Source organism: Carassius gibelio, chromosome A24 (assembly GCF_023724105.1).
Source record: "Carassius gibelio isolate Cgi1373 ecotype wild population from Czech Republic chromosome A24, carGib1.2-hapl.c, whole genome shotgun sequence".
NCBI lineage: Eukaryota > Metazoa > Chordata > Actinopteri > Cypriniformes > Cyprinidae > Carassius > Carassius gibelio.
In genome coordinates, this window is record NC_068394.1 from 15,502,962 (window position 1) to 15,524,047 (window position 21,086).

A 21,086-nucleotide genomic window follows, 5' to 3' on the forward strand; every position below is an offset into this window, starting at 1 on the left:
CAGCGTTCAGTGATTTCAGCATTGTTGTCAGTTCAGTGCATTTAACACATACCCACACCATATACTTAAAAACACCTTTTATATAAAACTGATTGCAAGCATTCAGATGACATTTCACAAAAATACAATTTAATTCTTAACATGTAAAACTTTAAATTAGCACCAACTACTGAATACACTTTCATTGGCGTTAATGGTGGTAGATTGTAACTCCAGGGAGAGGAATTGGTAATAAAGTAATTATCAGTTTTGTAAAATTATGGTAGAACCACTGATGTTACATTAATCAGTTAAACAATATTCTTATTACATTTATGTGTCTTAGCCTAGCTAGGACCCTTGCTGTCTGTGGAGGGTCAGAGAGCTCTAGGATTTCATCAAATATATCTTGAGTTGTGTTCTGATGAAGAACAAAGATCTTATGGGTTTGGAACAACTAATGACAGACTCTTTGGGTGAACTATCCCTTCAATTTCAATTCATTTGCCATAGCTTTGATGGTATAACTGTCCTGGGAAGATTATTATTAACTATTATTTATTTATTTATTAACGTTTTTTTTTTTTTATATATATACAAATGTCATTAATTGCACATTGTCTCAGTACTTGAAATGGTAACTTGAATAGGTAAAATTATGTGATATTTTAAGAGACCATTTAAAGTTTTGATGTTAAATTAAAATTAAAAATGTAATTAAATTTATGGATTTAGCGGACGGTTTTATCCAAAGTGACTTACATTGCATTCAGGCTAACAATTTTCTACTATCATGTGTTTCCCAGGATGTTGTTGTTGTTTTTTTACCCTCCATATGTCTATGTTGGTTTCACTACATGGCGTTTTTTGAAGTAAAATGTTGTTACAATTAAAGCATGCTCATCGGAAAAAAAGTATGTCACATTATGTATGGATTGCATTTTAATATATATATATATAATACATAATAATTATAAAAAATAATAATTATTAGTAATAAAATGTTTCTATATAAAAATATTACATATGTTTTACTTGATGGTTAAGCATTCCATCTTTTTAAAATAAAAGCATACAAAACCAATTACTGTAAACAGAATGAAGAAACTTTTTATTGAATATAGATTTGATATGTACAGGAGGATTTGTGTATATTTATACACATCAGTTAAAAAATAAAAAAAAATGTGTAAAAAACATTTTCACTCTGTATACAGGAATCAAACACCATAGTACCTATGACATACATAAAAGACAAAATGTCATACAAATACATTAAAATGTGCAGATTTTGCTTTCTTTTAACGATTAAAACAAATGCTGTATGATCAGAGAAAGTCAAAGGAATACAATAATTTCATTAAAAAAAAAAAATATGTGCATTTGGCAACACGTTAAACTTTTAACATACAAATAAACCCCTCTTCACAGGCACTTCCCACCAAAAATTTAACATGTACAAATTGTGATATAAAATAGAAGGGAAGACAGCTGCCGTTCTGGAAATGTTTGTTTGTAGATACAGGATTAGAATCACATCATGTTGTACAACAGAACCCAGAACGATTTTTGGAGGAAGTACCGAAGTCAGTGAAGAACAGAGATATACTGAACATTTTGTACAATGAATGGGTCAGAGACAGAGCGAGACGCCAGGAAGAGATTTGGAGGACAGTACGTTGGTCAATGGGCCTGGCTTTCCCTTTTGTGAGAGCTTATTGAGCACTTTTAGCTTTAGCTCTGAAAAATGTGGCCAAGTGTTTCATGTTCCTGGCAAGATACAGTTCATAGACAAGAGAGAGTCATGTTACAGGCACTGGTGATACACAATCCCACGCAAAACCCACCCACACACACCTACAAATCTTGGAGTTTTGAATGAATAGTTTAAAGGCAGCTAGATTTAAAGGGATAGTCATGGAAAAATGTACTTTCATTCACAATGATGTTTTGAAGATAACTTTTTTATAGCATAAAAAAGGGCAAACTAAAAGCACATAGTCCAATTTTATCGTAGAAGCACACAAGCCACATGGACAACTTGCCTTTGGTTTATCCATTTTAGCAGCTCTTTTGAGATTAAAGTGTGGACTGCACTTTGTGTTTCACATAAAGAAAAGCAAACAGGTTTGGAATGACATGGGAGAGAGTGGATGATGACAACATTTTCATTACTATGTGAACTGGTTCTTTAAACAGGTTTGTGACCATATCCGTGGCTACTGCAGCGTCAGCTTTAACCTGAGATTTGTTGTGTTATAGTGGAACATGTGTGCGAGCAACTGCCCATTAACCTGTGCGATAAAAAAAACTAAAGTGCTGAACAGAACTGGCCTCTGTCTGAGACGCTGAAACCGAAGATGGTTTGTGTGAAGGCAAAGGTCAGAATCACACCCACACCTACTAGGTTTAAAAGTAATGCATCCACACACACACACACACACACACACACACACACACACACTGCATAGAAGTCACATATATACAGTCTTGATGGGAAGCAAAAAAGACACTAAATACTATCTCAATACATGTTCCTGGTGTAAATATACAAAAAGGATCTGTGAACACTATTCATTAAGAAAAGCTTGCAATCTTTCATCAAAATGTAAAAACATGCCCCACTTTTATGTATAGTAATGTATTTTCCATTGTGGCTGACATCACCAGTCCCTCTTATTTTTAAGCCCCTCCCCTCTAACCCTTGTCATATTTACCTTATTTTTTATTTTATTTTTTTAAGAGCGGACACAGCCATTTGTAAATTGAATGTGTATGGCTTTCTTTGTCTTCTGCTTCCTGTACAAAACAACATGTTTTGCTGCTTGATATTGCATACTGGTGTTTCTTACCATATTACTATAATGTGTTATCTTAATCATAAATACTTTATTTATAATTAATTACATTTAAATGAATAATGAATTATAATATAGTTCCAGCACAAACAATTTGATCAATTATTGGACTTTGTTATTCTTCTCATTATCTCAATGAAACAGAATTCTTGCATATTCTCAGAAAACTCAGCTTACTTCCGCGTTGGAAAATATGGTGGATAGTGAAAACTTTTCACAATACCACTGATTCTTAATAAAGAAAATTATGTTTGATCTCGTTAGCTAAGTTTCCATCCAAAATTGCCAGTTTAACTTGTGCACAAAATTAAAATATTGCATAAAACATTTGCAAATAAAACTGTTTCCATCCCATGTGTTAAAAAAAAAAATAAAATAAAAAATTGCCACTTCCTGCGAAACTGGCGCAACATATCATTAAAAAATAATAATCTGGTAAATTTGTTTCCGTCGTTGTTTATACACGTTTTCTTGTCAGATAAAGAAATTATTATGCGCATTACATGTTTTTTATTTTATATTATTTATGAGCATCTTGGTGTTTCTTTGTCATATCCTAAAATTCACAAAAATAGTTGGATGAAAACATAGCTATTGAATAACAGATTTTCATGTTGACTTTAAAGTCAAGCTTTTGTAATTATGTAAGTTTATTACATAATATTTAATATTTAATTTAATGTAAGAATTAGGAATGGAAATATTAATAAATTGTAGTCACAAATTAAGTTGGGAATTATCTCCTAAGTTACACACACACACACACACACACACACACATATACATATATATATATGACAAGTGTAGTGAAATTCCCCCACCTACAAGATATGTAGGTCACAATATGGTGGAAACAACCATGTTTCAAAGCTTCGGGCAACTGTCATGTGATTGTCAAGAGTACCTAGTGCCATAAAGTCAATGAACTGAACATACACATTTGTCAAAAGCGGGAATTGGAGATGGATAGTTGATAAAGATCTTCAGTGTGTACAAAGATTTCATATCAGAGTTAAAAAAAAGAGAGAAAAAAAAAGAGGAAAAAGTTCCAAACCAGATTTCCCAGAATTCTCCATTTAGTCTCCACCTTAATATTTCTGTCTCTCGCCATTCCATATTATTGCTGTCACATAGTTTTTCCTACAGTTTTGATCTCTCGTCTCAGGAGTAGAAGGGATGGCCCTTCTCAGGTGTCTGTAGACGGCTGAGTCGGGCGAGTTGGGTGGGCGAGGGTGGCACATCTTGTCGGTAGGGTCCTTTGGGTGGAGCTGGAACAGGGGCTTGGCTTGGGGTTTGTGTCTCCTCCATAGTAGGTAGCTTGGTTTTAGCTTCCTGCTCCTTTCGTCTCTGTTCCTGTCTCAAGAGCTCTTGGGTCTCCAGGAGGACGCGAGCATTCAGGCCCGTGGCGGCAGCACCCATGTAGCCATTGGCAGTGCGGGATCCCTGGTAGCTGGAGTAGCGCGGGTTCTCTTTGGCGGACTGAAAGACATCGCCGGGAGGATAGACTTTATCCCAAGAGTCTTGAGACACCGTGCTAGGGTTTTTACGTGGTTGTCTGTGTGTAAAAGAGAAAATTATAGGTCAAAAGCAGAGACCAAAATGTAAAAAAAAAAAAGAGAGAGAGCGGGCTCTTTTGACTTGGGCCAGTAAGTAACCACCTTGACATCATACTGTAGAGCTCAAGTTTGCCACACACATCCTAAAAAAATTTGGCCAAAATATACTGCTCAAAAAAAATAAAGGGAACACTTGTGGGTTATATTTTGTGTTTAAGTTTTCTAAAATTAAATTTTTAGCAGAATATTTTGATTGCCCCCTTGTGGCTGGCTGTAGTATAGGCCATAAACCCTGCCATCTTTGAGATGTGGGCCAAAAAAAAAAGAAAAAAAGAAAAAAAATCTAATTACTCCACAATTCAATTTTACCCAAACATGGTTTCTGTCATTTAAAGTTCCCCATTACGGATTTTTGAAAATGTGTAACACAGCTCTAAGTTAATGAAAATATCCTGCAAAGTTTTGATTTTGAAAGTGCACTGTGTATAAAGTTATTATCTCTCAAAATGATTTTACACTAGGTGCTGCTTTAGGAGCGGTTTTCCTGTTAACGCTGTACAAAAAGCAGCACTGCGCTCACAAACAGTGCTTTATCAGGCATTACAGATGAGATGAAATTGACCAATTGCCAATCTGACCAATCACCAATTGGACCAATCACTGCATATCAGCATCATGCAAAGGAGGGGTTTGGAAATATGAATCTTTGAGCGAATCGTTTGGGAGTTGAGCAAATATGCTAAAAATGAATGCATGTTATAAGAAAGTTAATATGTTTTAAGACAGTGCATGCAAGTCAATCTGTTGTTGGGGACTCCCAAAACCAAAATATGAACCTTTCATAACCCACAATACTGGCATTTTATGGTAGTTCTTATTACGCAGATGTATGTTCAAATGTTTGTTTTTCTAATAAGTGTGGTTTTAGTTAGCTATTTGATGTTATAAAAACAGGGTGTGGCATCATGATTGTGAGTTTGTGGGAGCTTGGACGAGACCTCGATACTGCGGCTCCACTTTACGAATCAAAATGACACTGATGGTACAAAATGACACCGCCCATTTCTGGGACATTTTGGCTTAATGTTTCTACAGCGGAAGGAAATAAAGATGTGTTGTCCATCTTTTCTATACAGTCTACAGTGAAGCCTTAAACATCACCTACAAAACGCTGGCATTGGGGTGGCGAGTTGTCCAAGACAATCCGAAGTCACATGTTCTCCAGAAAATGTACAAATCTAGTTCTGTGCTGTACACAAATGGTTAAACACTCTTTTTAAGAACAGCTAGCGTACTTAACATCAAGAAAGGAAATAACAGGTTGTTTCAATGTCCATCCATACCAACCAATCAATAACTAGACATCTGACAGACTGCCAGCATTAGATTTACATTTTACATTTATTCATTTAGCTGACGCTTTTATCCAAAGCGACTTACAATTGCTATATATGTCAGAGGTCGCATGCCTCTGGAGCAACTAGGGGTTAAGTGTCTTGCTCAGGGACACATTGGTGTCTCACAGTGGATTCGAACCCGGGTCTCCCACACCACAGACGTGTGTCTTATCCACTGCGCTAACACCACCCTCATAGATATATTTCTTGCTTAAAGGAACGACAGAAGAAATATCAAACCTACAAATTTCTTTGTCAACGTAGCAGCCATTGTGAGGAGTGTCCACTCAGACAGTGTACATCTTCTCTATGCTCTGTTATTAGAATCCATTAAGTGGGAATGTGAAGAAGCTAACGTGCCACATGCCATTGCCATAATCCCATCCCATAAATGAAGCCCCACTCACACCTCACTGACTTTGCATGCTTAAAAGCTTCACACAAGGAATTCTTTCAAAAGAAGGCACACAAATGTTCAATTCAAGATGCGGTGGTGAAATAAGGCATGTTTACATTGTTTGTCACTAGGATGATGCTAACGTGATGGCTCTGTGGTTGTTTATTTGCCCAACTCTAAAAAAGCCTGAGTGTCTGTTTTATTATGGACATTAGAAATGGCTTGAGTCCCCTTTTCAATGCAAGTTGCCAGTTTTATCGATTGCTAGGCAACAAGTGTCCATTTGATTGCTAAGAACAGCAATAGCACACCATCCTCAACAAGCTGCATGGTTTGAGGCATCATTCATTCAGTTTGAATATATAAATATAATATAAATATAATAGTCATTTTTGCCCTGGCAATCACCAATGAATCTCATAGTTTCATGCACTAAGGGTCATATTGTTTGGATAACAAATAAAAAAAAAATATGTGGGGTTTAAAAATGAATACAGATTACATTTAGGACAGATTGTGTAAACCATATCATTTAAAGGCCATGAAAATAGTAATTTCACATGCATGGAAAGTGAAGTTTACAGGACGCCAATAAAACTGTGTTGATTACAGTACATTATTGAATTTCATTTATCGGTAAGATGCATTTTGTTCATATGTGAGCCATTAAACCTCATATTAAAAGCAGATCCCAGCAGAACACACAAACAAAACAAAAAAAGCACATGACTCTTCTCACAAAAGCCAATGGTGTTAGGTAGAAGAAGAAAAAAATCTTCATGCTCTTACAGTGATGTATACATTGTTATTGAAACCATTGAGAAATGGTGACTAATTATCCCCTTGAAACACACACATATATAAAAACAGACAGCTAGAAGAAAATTTGAGCTAAAATACACAATGTATATTTAGATTTCTTTCATGCCATACTATGAATATAGTAAAGGCTAAAGGTTGTTGCAATTTACAATTTCATAACAGTAAAACATTTTCTAATTTAAAACACTCCTTTCCCAAGTTAATATGTAGAGGCAACTATTATTTGTAGATTCACCTCCTTGAAAACAGAATCTCGACCAGCCCAACATAGCAACAGCTCAACCGATGGCATAAGTTTGGGGCGAGGATTTCTGTCTGTTTGACCAATAGTACATGAGGAGACTATTTGTGAAACCTGTTTGGAAACAGTCATTATTTTTTCAATAATGATGGCAGTGGAACAAAAGCTACACATTTCACCTGTAGATGAATTGATGTGAAATTTTTTAATGCTATATTGTGAATAGAGTCGAGGCTAAAAACTATTGTTAGCTACTACATAACAGCGAAATGTGTCATATTTTCAAGTTTATGTATAATATGTAATATGTAGATTTATTTGTAGATTTGAAAGCACTGTGGTGCTATATAAACATCTTTCTCAATGTTTGAGAATCTAGACCAACCCAACACAGCAACAGATCAGCCAATGGCATGAGCCTGGGGTGTGGCTTTCTGTCTTTCGCCCAATAGCAGATGGGGATACGTGACTATATGTGAAACCTGTTTGAAAGTCATTATTTTTGCAATCCTGATGGCAGTGGCACAAAAATTACATTTCACCTGTAGATAAAGTAAAGTGAAATAATAAGCAGTATCTTTATGATAATGCCATGTCTCAACACAGCTAAAACAATCACAAAAGCATATATATATATATATATATATATATATATATATATATATATATATATATATATATATATATATATTGTAAGAGCTACAGCTTTTGTGAGTATCTGAGAAACAGCTGGTGTGCATCACATTTTATCAAAAGGACAAAAGCTATGCATACAGAGAACAATATTATCACCTTGAGTAATGATTTCTATTTGTTAACAGGAAGCAGAATGAGAGGCATGAAAGCGGGAACCGCCTCTTATCTCTGTGCGTGTTGCTGTATTATAACGTGCAGCTGTTGCATGAAGTTGCGCTCTGTTTCACATGACTTCCATTACTGCTAATCAGCATACACATGCTTTTCTGCCATTCTCTGTTCCTCCCTTTCTTTCAGTCTAATCCACATCCCAAAAAAGAATCCCTTCATTAGCCAAGTACTAAATCTAAACCCAGAGTGTAAACACATAGTTGGATCCATGTTAAAGCTTGCTTATAATCCACAGTCTGTCCATGTGTCTGTTGATTAATCCACGTTGCATTATGATTGGTGGAGGGACAGCATTCCAGTAAGTCTTTATATTGCTAATGAGTGTGCATCTCTGTCAGGTCCTTCAGAGGACAGGGGTCATTTCACACCAGCTTGACCCTGCTTGACCGATGGTATGAGATTATGGGTGGAATGCACATCAAAGGGCCGCTGTCCTGCGGAGTTTCCCCAGGGAAAGTGTCAAAGTCAGCGGATTCCTCGTAAAGCCGGTGTTGTTGTCTGAAATTCTCTCAATATAGACACGACATTGACAATGGTTAAGGCAGTGAGAAATACTGGAAGCTGATTGGTTGAATTGATTAAGTGTCATTATGTCCACGTAGTGTGGAGTAGTGAATAGCAACCTCTATTTCGACCCTAGAACTTTATCTATTGTCTTGGGAAAGGGAGAGGAAAAGAGAAGGGAAAAAACAATGGAAGAATCTGGGATTTCTGATGCAAGGCCACCCTCCTTTCTTGCGGTGTGTGCTAGGCTTTGTCATTGCTTTGAGGGGGAACCAGTTCTGTAATTGTACATATCCTGGTTACAATGTTCCCAAAGCCAATAAAAACAAGTGCCATGCATGTAGGGTAGACCACACAGACAGTGGACATTCCCCAATTATTCCATTTCAGAATACCCACATAAAACATCTTATTCTTAAGCAAACTGAATGGCATTAAATTTAAAATAACACAAGTATTATGATTATTATTTTAAACTATTATTATTATTATTTATTTTGATTTCTGAACTGCTAAGACTGAACAAACCTCTAAACTTAAGCATTCAAATTAAATGTTTTTTTTTCTCTCTCTTCCAATTTAAATTATAATGTTCTCCTTTTTTTGCTTATTATTTTCCCTATATTCTCCCAACAGCCATTAAAAATAAATGAATAAAAATACATACATACATGTAAATTATGAAAAAATATCTATTATTTTATGCAATTAAAAATATTTGAATACAAAGGTTTTAAATTATTATTTTTTATTATTTTTGTTATTATTAATATTATTATTATTAAAAGAAAAGAAAAGACTCCTAACTTTTGTGTGATCAAAAAATAGGTTAAGTGATCAGACTTTATATATATATCTTTTTTTTTTTTTTTTTTTTTGCCAGGCAGACAAAACAGGAGACTGTGTCATAGAGATATGTGTCATATGCTTTGATGTCAGCTTTCAATTTCTTTTGTGGCTAACAGACCACCTAAGTCGGCAACTCCCTTGCACTGTGAAAGTGCCTTTTTAGCTGGTACATTTTAATCAGAAAACAGTAAAATGCAGTTTTTCCTGCTTTGCTGTAAAGTACAGGACTGAAATATTGAGTGAATCTTTATCAGCAGTGTCTGCAGACTTCTGCCCCTGTCAGTTAAGTATGTAAAGCTCTAATGCGGGATTTTTTCTTCTCATGTCTGTTGCTTGGATGCTTTGCATGAACTGAAGCAGATTAAGAAGATACCAATGCCTGCAAGTAGAAACACCGATATCAAAATCAGCCCGCAGGACACATTCTAAGCTTTATTGACATTTATGACAAATATGCAAAGGGTAGGGGAAGAAAAAAGAGAAAGTGAAGAAAGCAAATTAAACAGATGAGGGACAGGGCTGATATCCATCTGAAAAATGGGGGGCCCTATAGACTGCGGTTGCCAAGATAAACTTCCCTCAACAAACTGGTTCTGGGGCTGATCTTTATTAGGCTTAGGAGGGGCATGTGAGCATGAAGACAGACGCTGTTGCTGTTCTGAAGGCTTAGAGTGAAGACAGAACCGACCACATGACAATGGGATGACTTCAGCGGAGAAATGTCACCGAGGTCAGAGAGAGTGTGAGAGACGTGGAAATAAGATTGCACGCATATTTGGGTAATGGCTGATTTACTAGCATGAATTTATTAAAGAATTACTTTTCATTGCTCTGCTCAACAGGCAATCCAGCCATGTATATAGTCATATTTGAGATTGTTTTACTTTAATGTAAGGAATAGTTTTACAAAATGTAATGGGGAAATACTGGCATCATAATAATGCAATCATATGATTGTTTACATATCATTTGCACCACAATCACAGTGTCCCATAAAAAAGGCATTAAAATTATACACTTTCCATGATGATAATAATAATAATAATAATATTATATAATAATACATTTTATTTTACTTTAATTTTATTTATAACTACTTTTCATGCATAAATGAGATGAATAACTGGAATCCAGCTCTACCAAAAAAGTCCTTTAGACAAACTGTTTGTTTAGTGTTTTTGTTAGAGATAATGTGTGCTTAACAGATCTGAGAATGTTAGAGATATTTTTGTGCATTGACATCTCTGTGTGGCTTCTCTTACCGCGGTAAGGAGTTGTATTGCCTCTGGGCTTGTGTGAAAGAGTCTCTGTCCTCTCTCTGCTTCTGGATTTGGTCCTCCACAGAAACCGAGTGCCGCCCCGTCGGTGTATAAGAACCCGTGTTGGCCTGAAATATGAAAATACATGCAAATATGTGTAAAGAAAAGTCATCCAGAGTAAATGGCGATCCTTTTATGAAATACAGGCTTTCCTGATTTTTCACAGAAAGTTGTTGCACTGACCGAGTTAACAAGTGTACAAAATGTAACAAGTGAAGCATGATTTTATAGTTCACAGTCAGGTGGGGGGTTTATAATTCTTGAGGGGCACTTGATCACTACTGATTCTTTCTACAGCGCAAGGTGCGCTAATGAGAAACGTGACTACCACACCTGAACGCAATCAGCCTCGAGTGCACTTGTGCTACAAACAGCTGACATTGCAAAAATGACAAATGCTGCATTAATGCGGTGAGGCGAGTATTTAAACGATTCATAAGATGGGAGAAGCAGAAAAAATTTACAAAATTGTATTCATGTCTGATGAAAGCTGAGCAAAATCCCCAATGAGACACAATTTAATAGCTAAAGGCCTGGTAAATTTATTTCCTAGCGACATATTAAGCCACAAAAACAAGGGAAAGGAAATGCTTTTATTTCAACAGTGAATTATTATTCACAGTGAGATTTTTTAATGAGATTTGGACAGAGGAAACCACAGCAAGCAAAAATTAGGTGTGTGTGTGTGTGTGTCTACTGATATGTCACTAGCCACATACACAACATAGATAAATACGGTTGTCGATCCTCTTTTGTACACACATAAAATCTCACTTTCAAATTTTGCCTGTTACTTAAAAATAAATTAAATCATCAAATACCAGTAGCAAAACACAATAAACTTACACAGTACTAATATAATCACAATGTAATTGAATTGCTGTTCTACCCTGCATGTAGAGCCTAATAATTTAACGTTTATCAGGAGTGCTTAGAAAAACAAGCAGGCATGACATTTTCATGAGATCTCCAGACAACACATGGCAGTTTCTCCCATTTCTCCCTTTTTTCTCTTTTTCTTTTTTCATACATAGAACAAATACAACAATACGAAGCCCACCTGAACAAACACAAAAAGTGGCCTGATAGAGACACAGACACAATTATGAATAATTGACCACGTCAATTCTGAGCAAGAAAGCATGAAACAGAAAGCTTGCCGGTCCCAGACTTCCAAATCAAGTATAATCATAGCCTTTAATATCAAAGACAGGCCAGGCCTCCGGTGTACAAGGGTGTCAGAGACACACACACATGCTCCGTGTGCAACAACGTCTTCTGCACAATACACTGAACCACTTCCAGAGACCTGCTCCGACATATGGAGTTAATTTTGGAACTGATGCACTTGACTGGGTGAGTGCAGGAAAAAAGAGATAAAGAAAGGAAAGAATGCAGAGGGCCAGAAAAATTAGAGAGGGAATGTACAATGAGTGTGTAATTCTGAAAAATGTATCATAATTAGCAAGTTATGACAAGACTGAGGTGTCTGTGTCTCAAATTTAAACAGAGAACAAGAAAATAGGCAGAAATTTTAAAAGTGACAGCAGCTATAGACAGACACATCATTCCTCTCATCTCTTAGAAATCTCACTTTTCTGCTCGAGTGCTTGTACACCAGGGAAGGTTTATCTATAGCGTAGCAAGACTCTAGTAATGACTCAGAACACCTTAATAGCATAGCAACGTGCCAATAGGACACCCTAACAACAATATATCAACATATTAAAAACACTTAGAACACTGTAAGAATCACCTAACAACAAACTGAAATCAGATAGAATACCCTAACGACAGTATAGGCCCTTAACAACATTCAGAACACCTAGCAGCACCTTAGAAACCTCCTAGAACAACATAACCACAGTACAGTTATGAAGACGTAAATAAGCACCTAGCAACACCTAAGCAATCTCCTAGAAGACACTAGTAGCTGCACGGCAACGCAGTAAAACACCCAGAACACCCTAATGACCACTCAGCAACACTCCTGCAACTACCACCCTACTGCAACACCCTAACAACAGCATAACAATGCTTTAACAACACTCGGAAAACCCTATTAGGACACAGTAAGAACAGCAAATCATCACACTAAAACTTATTACAGACTTAGAACACTGTAATAATCACCTAGCAGTTTAAATCTAGATTAAACACCCAACTCTTTAACCTGGCTTACACATAACATACTAATATGCTTCTAATATCCAAATCCGTTAACACCCAATGTACTTGCTACATCATTAGAAGAATGGCATCTACGCTAATATTAGTCTGTTTCTCTCTTATTCCGAGGTCAACGTAGCCACCAGATCCAGATTTACTTCTTTTCGCCAACATGCAGCCATTGTTTCTTGAGCATACAGTGTGTTCCTGCAGCGGTGATTTGGCATTGAGAGATAACCTTGTCTGGCCACTGGCCACAGCGGGTCGACTGTACAAAGACAAGAGTTTCTGGATTCCACAATGTGGAAATCACGCCTGGTTTCCTGTGTGGTTTAAAATCAAGAAAACATGCTGGTTACTCTGAATCCTGAAATCAATGGCATTCTTTTAAGTCATGAAGGCTGCCTGAATGCTTGCCAGCACAGAGGTCCTTGTAAAAGAGGAAAAAAGCATGTAAATACGGGCCTAATGAAAGCATTTGTGCGTGTGTGATCCAGGCACCAACAAAAAACTTCCGACCCTTGTGTGGCCTCCGATCGTCTTAACAAAAGATTGATTTTTATTGGCGGAGACAGGGCGGCAAGACTCTGGAAGGAACATGCTCTTTATGACAAACATCTGGAAAAGCCCCTTTGAAAGTCATAGTGAGAAACGCTGGGTGTGATATACAATGGAGGCATAACAAAACATGTCTAATTGTCAGTTTACCGTTGGAGGTCTGTGACAGGTTCTGGCCAAGGGGTGATTATCAGCGATCTGGGTTGGCAGCTTGTTGTCACACATAAAAACCTAATGACGGGTTTCTTTCAGTCTTCAGGGGGATTGTAAACACTGATAACACACCTTAAACACTGTCCTGCATCATGTGCTGTCAGAACTCACGCTGGGTTTGAAGGATTATCTGGGGTGTACTTACCCATTTTTCTTCATAAAGAAATGAGAGGCGTTTGATGTAAATTTGGGAGTTTTACCACATAGCTCCATATTTAAAAGGCAATCAATCATTGTTTCATGCCACTTTGATTTTCTGTTGCACTCAGGAACACTTCTGAATGGTGTAATACACGGTATTTATAATCAAACTATAAATAACAACTGGCAGGCTTTGAAATGCTAAAGAAACCTCAAAACATGCTGAGTACCTGTAGCTAGGTGGTCACAAATATTAATTAGACAAGTGCTTTTCATAGCCATTTAATAACACAATAAATCTACTGTGCAAAATGCAATACTGTAGCACAGTGATGGTATCAAATGATATTAGCAGACCATGATGATTATTATATCATTGTATTTAAAAAGTACTTCAAATAAAAATTCAGAATACTACAGTATTATCATGGAATAAACATGGTATCCAAACACTATATTGCTATTGAATGCATAGAAACAAACATGGTACCGCAAGAACCACCATCGGATTAAATCACACTTTTGAATACAATTATATTTTGATAAAAATTCCATGTCAAGTGTAAATTAATGAATAAATGAATTTAATGGTAATATCATAAGTTACCATGTCCAAAACACTATGGTAATTCAATGGAACATTTGTGAAAATGTCCCATTACTTATCTGATGTTGAAAAAGTTTGCACTGTGACATTACATTAACCCCCCAAAATTCTAGATGCTCTCAGAGAATCTTTGTTTTGACATTTTTATAACGTCATTATATCAAGCTTATGGAAGCAGGATCAACAAGACTGTTATGGCTACAAACGCATCCCTTGTGCTCTCTTACCCTGCTTAACCATTATTCTCTCAACCTCCTGCCACGACTGACAGTTGTATATTTCTACAAGTCAACAGGACCACAGCGCTCGTGGGCGCTCTCAGACCCTAAATCAATGTCAAGCCTGTTTGTATTTGCATTGATTGAGTGTGTGTGTGATTCTAATGCAATCCAGGGATGAAGCACCTGGACCACCTGATTCCTTGGGATGTGAAAACTTTGCGTTTTTTAGCAGAACTTTATCCACCATAGACATTAAAGAGGACTTGAATACCTGATTAAATTCTTAACACACACCTCTATACTATTCTTTGACACAAGCTTGTAGGGCTGTAATTAGCATTTAATGGTTTTGTCGATACCATAGTGACCCACAGACCAGCAATCCCATACAGGAGCGATTTTAGCATGTTTTTCCCACCTTTTCAAATCTGGAAGGAGTTTTCCCCACACACAGACTCTACCAACTGTGCCTGTATGTCCACATCCCCTTGACACAACTTTTGTCAACAGTGCTGACTACATGTACAAAATAATCATTCTTGACATATAAACTGCAGTCTTCAGGAAATTTGCCCTTCTTATAATACCATGAAAGACTCAAAGGAATTCCCTGGGTCCCACCTAACATATTTTGTTATTTGAAACCAGTCTTGTTCAAACTGAGAACATTAAAGGCATAATTCGAAAATGCAAAGTGTTAGCAGTTTGAAAAATCAAGAGTTAATATGAGTTATTTCTAAATGCTGGACTGTTCTCATTTCGTGCAAATGGAACCTTTGTTTTTTTACCAAGAATGAACCGAAATTAAAACATTTAGCTTTTAATCTCTGTGTGTGTGTGTGTATGTATGTATGTATGCATGTATGTATGTATATATATTAGGGGTGTAACGATACACCAATGGCACGGTTCGGTTCGGTTTACGATTTTGGAGCCACGATTCGGTTCGGTTCGGATTGCTGTGGTTGCAGTGAGAGTTCCGCGATTCGTATCGTGTATCGTATATATATATATATATATATATATATATATATATTTATATATAGGCCTTATGTAATAACTGTTTAATAACAATAGCATGCATAAAATACTTTATGTAAATCCTTTCTTACAAGTTTTGCTGAGTAGACTGTAGACTACGACTATCCCACATTTTGAAATTAAGTTTGAAAGTTTCACGAAATTATTTTATCACCCGACTAACTTGCAGTTAACGCCGCGGCCCTGCGCACCGGTATTACCGATTCTGGTTGTCCTCCTACTGTACATACATCATCAAGGGTGTCTCATTTCAGATTATAAAACATAGATGTACTATAATTTCTTTGGAAGTTACATTGGAATGTAATGTTTGCTTTTCTGAAATGCGGCAGTGTCAATGATGTATGTGGGCAACAAATGTAAACTCTTCCAAATGAGTCACACCTTTCAACTCAGCCTGGTGTTTGGTGTTTAGGGCAAAGGGCAACATGTATTATAATGAGATATTGTCAGGGATCACAAATAACAGCATGAATGGTGTTTGTTCTGTGAGGTGGGGGATTAGTATTTTTCATCTTGTTTCACAAATGCATATCAAAGTTTATTTGCCCCCAACCTTGTTTATATTTGTTAGGTCTGCACAGAGGTGCATGTGTTTTTAGATTTTGTCCTTGAAAATTAATGCTTCATTTGAATGTCCAAGGTTAGAGGCTAACCATTATTTTATCTTTATCAGCAAGTGAAAATAATATACACTGCTCAAGGCTGGGAATTAAATTGCAAGGGTTCAAAGTTCAAATAGCAATGTATCTTTACTCTGTAATGGCCTGAGCTAGACATGGCGGCTTGTCCTATGACTTTCTGTTAAGGGTATGGAGAGGGATTTTAAAAGATGACAGGCTAATTACCTCAAGGAATAGAACCATTTCCTAAATTAGAGGTCAGCTCTCGACCCTGTCTTCTCTGATGCATGTTTGGCCTCCATTTTCCGCGCAGGTATTGATGCATATTTGGCCTCCATTTTCCACGCAGGTATTGAATAGTTCTACAGAGATTGGAATGTGTTAAACTCAATTAATGCATTAATGTTCTGTTTCACTCAGTTCAGTGCAGAGAGCAGCAAGATTAGCAGCATCGCTCGTTGCTAGTGGAGCATGATTTAAAGTACAACAAGTTCCTAGATCAACATCCTTGTTGATCCTGGAACAACATTCCAATCAACCAGTCATAACTTTTCAGGAAATATCTGTATTAGGATTACAATCAGGGTTAGGTGCTTTTACACCCTTGTTAAACATCTATCATTTCCCATTTATTTTAGAAATAAATTATGGTTAGGGATAGGTTTAGGGTTAGGGTTAAGCCGGTAAAATCTACTTTTTTTTGGACAATAAAGTTGATCCAGGATCATCAAAAATTATGATCCAGGAACGTCTTACTTGGCAAAATCACAGCGACCGGTGTTGCTAGTGTTTCTAGGGTATTCTGGGTGGTTTCTAGGTAAGCTGTTGCTTGGAGGATTGCAAAGGTGTAGTGGGTGTTCAATAGTTTTGTTTGTGGGGCAAGAGTATTCTGAGTGGTTACTAGGATGTTGCTAGGTAGGTCACTTGGTTGTTATTGGTGATTGTAGGTTTTTTTTTTTTGTAGGTTGTTACTAGGGTTTTCTGGGTAAGTTTTTGCTAGGGTGTTGTTGGTGCTTGGTAGTGTATTCTGAGTGGTTGCTAGGTGGCTGTTAAGGGTATTATGGGTGGTTGCTAGGGTGTTATGGGTGATTTGAAAAGTGTGCTGGGGGGTATGTTAGAGGCTGCTAAGATTTTGCTAGGTGGTATTTTACTGGCTCAAGTCAAAAAGTGCCCTCCCCTAAGTCTCTAAAAGTTAGCAGGATATGTCTAAGTGTATGGGTTTTTAATCACTGCTAACAAAAGATGTTTAATAAATAAATATACTTAATGGCAGTTCATTTAGCCCAGTTATGACAGTAGGTAAATCTAAAGTGAGCATTTCACTTCAGGAATACTCATGATCTACGCAACAGCTTTTATACTTGGACTTCATATACATGCACTAGCTTGTATTTGACATAGCTTTAGCTAGTCTGTTTGCAGTCTTGGTACCTAATGGTGTCACATTTTCTGGGGTTCTAATACAGCGCTAAACCAGAGGAGTCAAACTAGAAGGCACCTAATTGCTTGTGATAGTTTACATTGTTTAAAGACTAGAGACATTTCCCGTAATAGAATACTCAACCCTCCCTCAAGTGTCTCATGTCTCCTGTATTAATATGTGACCAAAACTTGAGAATTATCTGTTTCAGCTGTTTGATCGCTCTGGCTCTTCACGTGAACATCATATTCATTGGAAACAGCAGCCGTTCACTGGGCTATTCGGCGTGAGCAGCGGTCAACTTTAGCATATTTTTGCTAATTATGTTTTAGTTTTTTTTCTTGATACTGAAACACGCGTGAACTACAAAGCCTATTTTACCTAATGATTGATAGTTAAAATTCAAAAGTTAAAAAGTTATCATATTTGTTTTACTTCACCCATTTATGTAGGCTACAATTATTCTAAAAATAAATAATGTCATAAAAAAATGCCATTGGCCTGAGTACATTTTACCATTATAGAATCGGGGTAGTAATTTAGGAGGTGGAAAAAACTGTGAAATTACAAATGGCATGGAATTTTAAAGCATAACAACTGAAGGTCTGTGAAACGTTAGTCAATAAAGCATGTTTTAAACAATGGCACGAGTAAATAAAGAATAAAAAAGAGTAAGGCTGCTATGAGTGCAGACATCATTTCAACCCAGTAACATGACAAAACACTGTTCCTCACAGCCAAAAAACAGACCGAATTCAGTTCAGCTGGAGGGGGTTGAGGTTTTTTGGATAAATGTGTGAATCTCTTGCTCTTTCATATGGACAGTGTCTTATGAGGGTTTCAAACTTGCAGGTTTAGGCAAAGCAGGACAAATGCCTCCTCATTTTGGTTTTTGGACAACTTTGAAGAACGGTTTAGTTCCACTTCAAATGTTGACTACTTTATAGTGCAATATAGTTTATTAGTTATTATAACTTTATTTCAGAGGAAGTTGCATCAAAAAATAAATAAATAAAATGATGCAAACTGTTGCATTAATTTTATTTTGTTTCATCTAAACAATATTATTTAGACTGTGAAATATAAATTCTCACAGAATGTAACCTATTCATTACCAATATATTGATCTCTTTATGTTTTTCTTAATCCCAAACAGAGTCTAGACATCAGTAAAGTATCCGTCTATTAACATGTTTTATAAGCTATTTTAGATTTGGGAAATACACAGGCATTACAGATGTGACAAAAAAAAGAGTTTTTGACATATATATAAAATTTAAAAATATAAATTAAAATATTGGCTTAATATGTGAGAATATTGACATTTTGCACATTAATACATGTAGCCTAGCTCTAATTTTAGGCTACCACTTTTAATGTTCCGATGTAAAGTGAACCACAACTTATTTAGAATAATATAACACATAATTCATATTATATAAATAACACTGCACATCTATTAAATGTGTCAAATCTAAAATATGTTTTAATACTGTGTAGCTTAGAGAAAATATAAGCACAGGCTCCTAGGCTTGACATTTATCCTGAATGAATTTGTTCTAAGAAACGTACATAACTTCATAAGTAATAAACTTTCATCTGTGAATATTAAATATTTTAACTACATTGTTTTTCTTTCATTTTCCCCGACTGCAGCCGTCAAATGTAACACATTGGTGAGGCAAAGCTGACGGCTGTTTGCGAAAATGTGCTTTGATGCACTTGTTTGATAACTTGCGGTTAAGTAAAGCACCACTCAGCGGTCAAAAGCTGCAAATGCACTTCGCAGAAGCGGCGGCAGAAAGCACATTTTGGTTGGCACCTACTGTAGCTGACAAATGTGACCTGCGGAGGTTGCAGCTTTCATAATGAGATAAAGCTAAAGTGATACTTTTGCAGAAGTGCGTGCTGGGAAACTTTAAGCGTCAGGGTAAGGGTGCACATGCTAAGTTTATCCAGTAGACTTTCACACTCACCCTCTGTTGTTGTTGAAAGCTGTAGGATCGGCGGCGGTCATCAGGTTCCTCCTCTTGCTTAACCTGCTGGAACTCTTGCCGTAGACGCTGTATCCGGTCATGGTTGCTCGGTGTCAGTCGGTTGCTATAGAGGAGAAAGAAAAAAACAACAACATTCATATATACTCATTTATGGCATTACCAGTGTTCCCAAAATCAATCTGAGATAGCACTTGAATAAAACAAACAAGACGGTACAGTGCAGCGCAAAAAAAAAAAAAAAAAAAAATCCTTAATCAATAACATGAGCACCATTTGAGCCCATGTGACCCTATCCATTTTGCTAAATTACAAGTACAGACACAGTCCATTACTTTTCCAGCGCTCGCCAGAATCAAACGTTTCCCTGAAGGACTCCCCAGTGAACCATGGCCAATGATACATGTCCATCTTACGACAGAGAGTCAAGGGCCCACATCTTAGCCTTATTCTCTGAGAACTCAGAGAGACTCATTTGCATTCCTTTCATTAAGAGCTGGGGAAAGTGACCGTCAATAGGAATCAATATACCTCGTCTCGATAATCAAGCCCTGCTTTTTATCTGCTCCACCCCACGGGCTGCTGGTGACAAACCCCTCATTATGATACAACATCCTGTCTGATAATACGGCTCATTCATATAGAGAGAGAGTGAGAGAGTGAAAGAGAATTGAGGAAGGAAATTCTTAAAAAATGGGTAAAATAATAATAATTGAGAACACAAAAATGCAAAACATTAAGCTTTCAAAAAAATGGAGCACCAAGACAGAAAAAAAGTACAGCATACGGCTCAGCAATTCAGCATATGGATTAATTACAGAGATGCCATCTCTGAGGGGAGCTGATACAGGTGGCTAAGCCTCCACTGATGTTGATAGCTTCCTTGAGATGAGATGTCTGGTCTAAATGTGCTTATAATTGTAGATCGCAAGCAGGAACAGCCCAGTGACTGAAATGGCCACTCCGACACATTGCCAATCACCCTACATTAAGACTGCCACTAAATGGCCTACCATAAAAACCAAATGGAGCTGAATGAGAATTGTATGAGTGGTGCTGACTGAATATCCTTGTTCTGTTGTTCCATGCAGCCATTTGAATTAATTGTATTAGCTTTACTTCATTTAACGCTCCATTCCTATATTCATATGATGGAAGAACTCAAGGGCCATCAAATGCATTTGGAAGGCAAAGAAAAGGAAACTGCTGTAAATTAAGCGAATCATTGAGCCATATGCTGTGTGCATTCAGTGTAGCAAATACAGGCAAGTAATGTACTGCTTTTTAAGGACCAAATCTTATAAGTGTCC

At 36.8% G+C, this 21,086-nt stretch overlaps 1 protein-coding gene across 2 annotated transcripts in view; it reads right to left on the reverse strand.

The window, feature by feature from the left end:
• Positions 1–1,069: 1,069 nt before the first annotated feature.
• The window catches only part of pard3aa (par-3 family cell polarity regulator alpha, a), a 415,020-nt gene continuing 395,003 nt past the window's right edge, over positions 1,070–21,086 (reverse strand). For both annotated transcript variants that reach the window (XM_052542320.1, XM_052542319.1), the window contains 3 exons: positions 19,759–19,882; positions 10,733–10,857; positions 1,070–4,392 (listed from right to left, as the gene is read on the reverse strand). In XM_052542320.1, the coding sequence (XP_052398280.1) occupies positions 3,999–4,392; positions 10,733–10,857; positions 19,759–19,882 (643 nt within the window). In that variant the 3' untranslated portion in view covers positions 1,070–3,998. The remainder of the gene's footprint in view (positions 4,393–10,732; positions 10,858–19,758; positions 19,883–21,086) is intronic.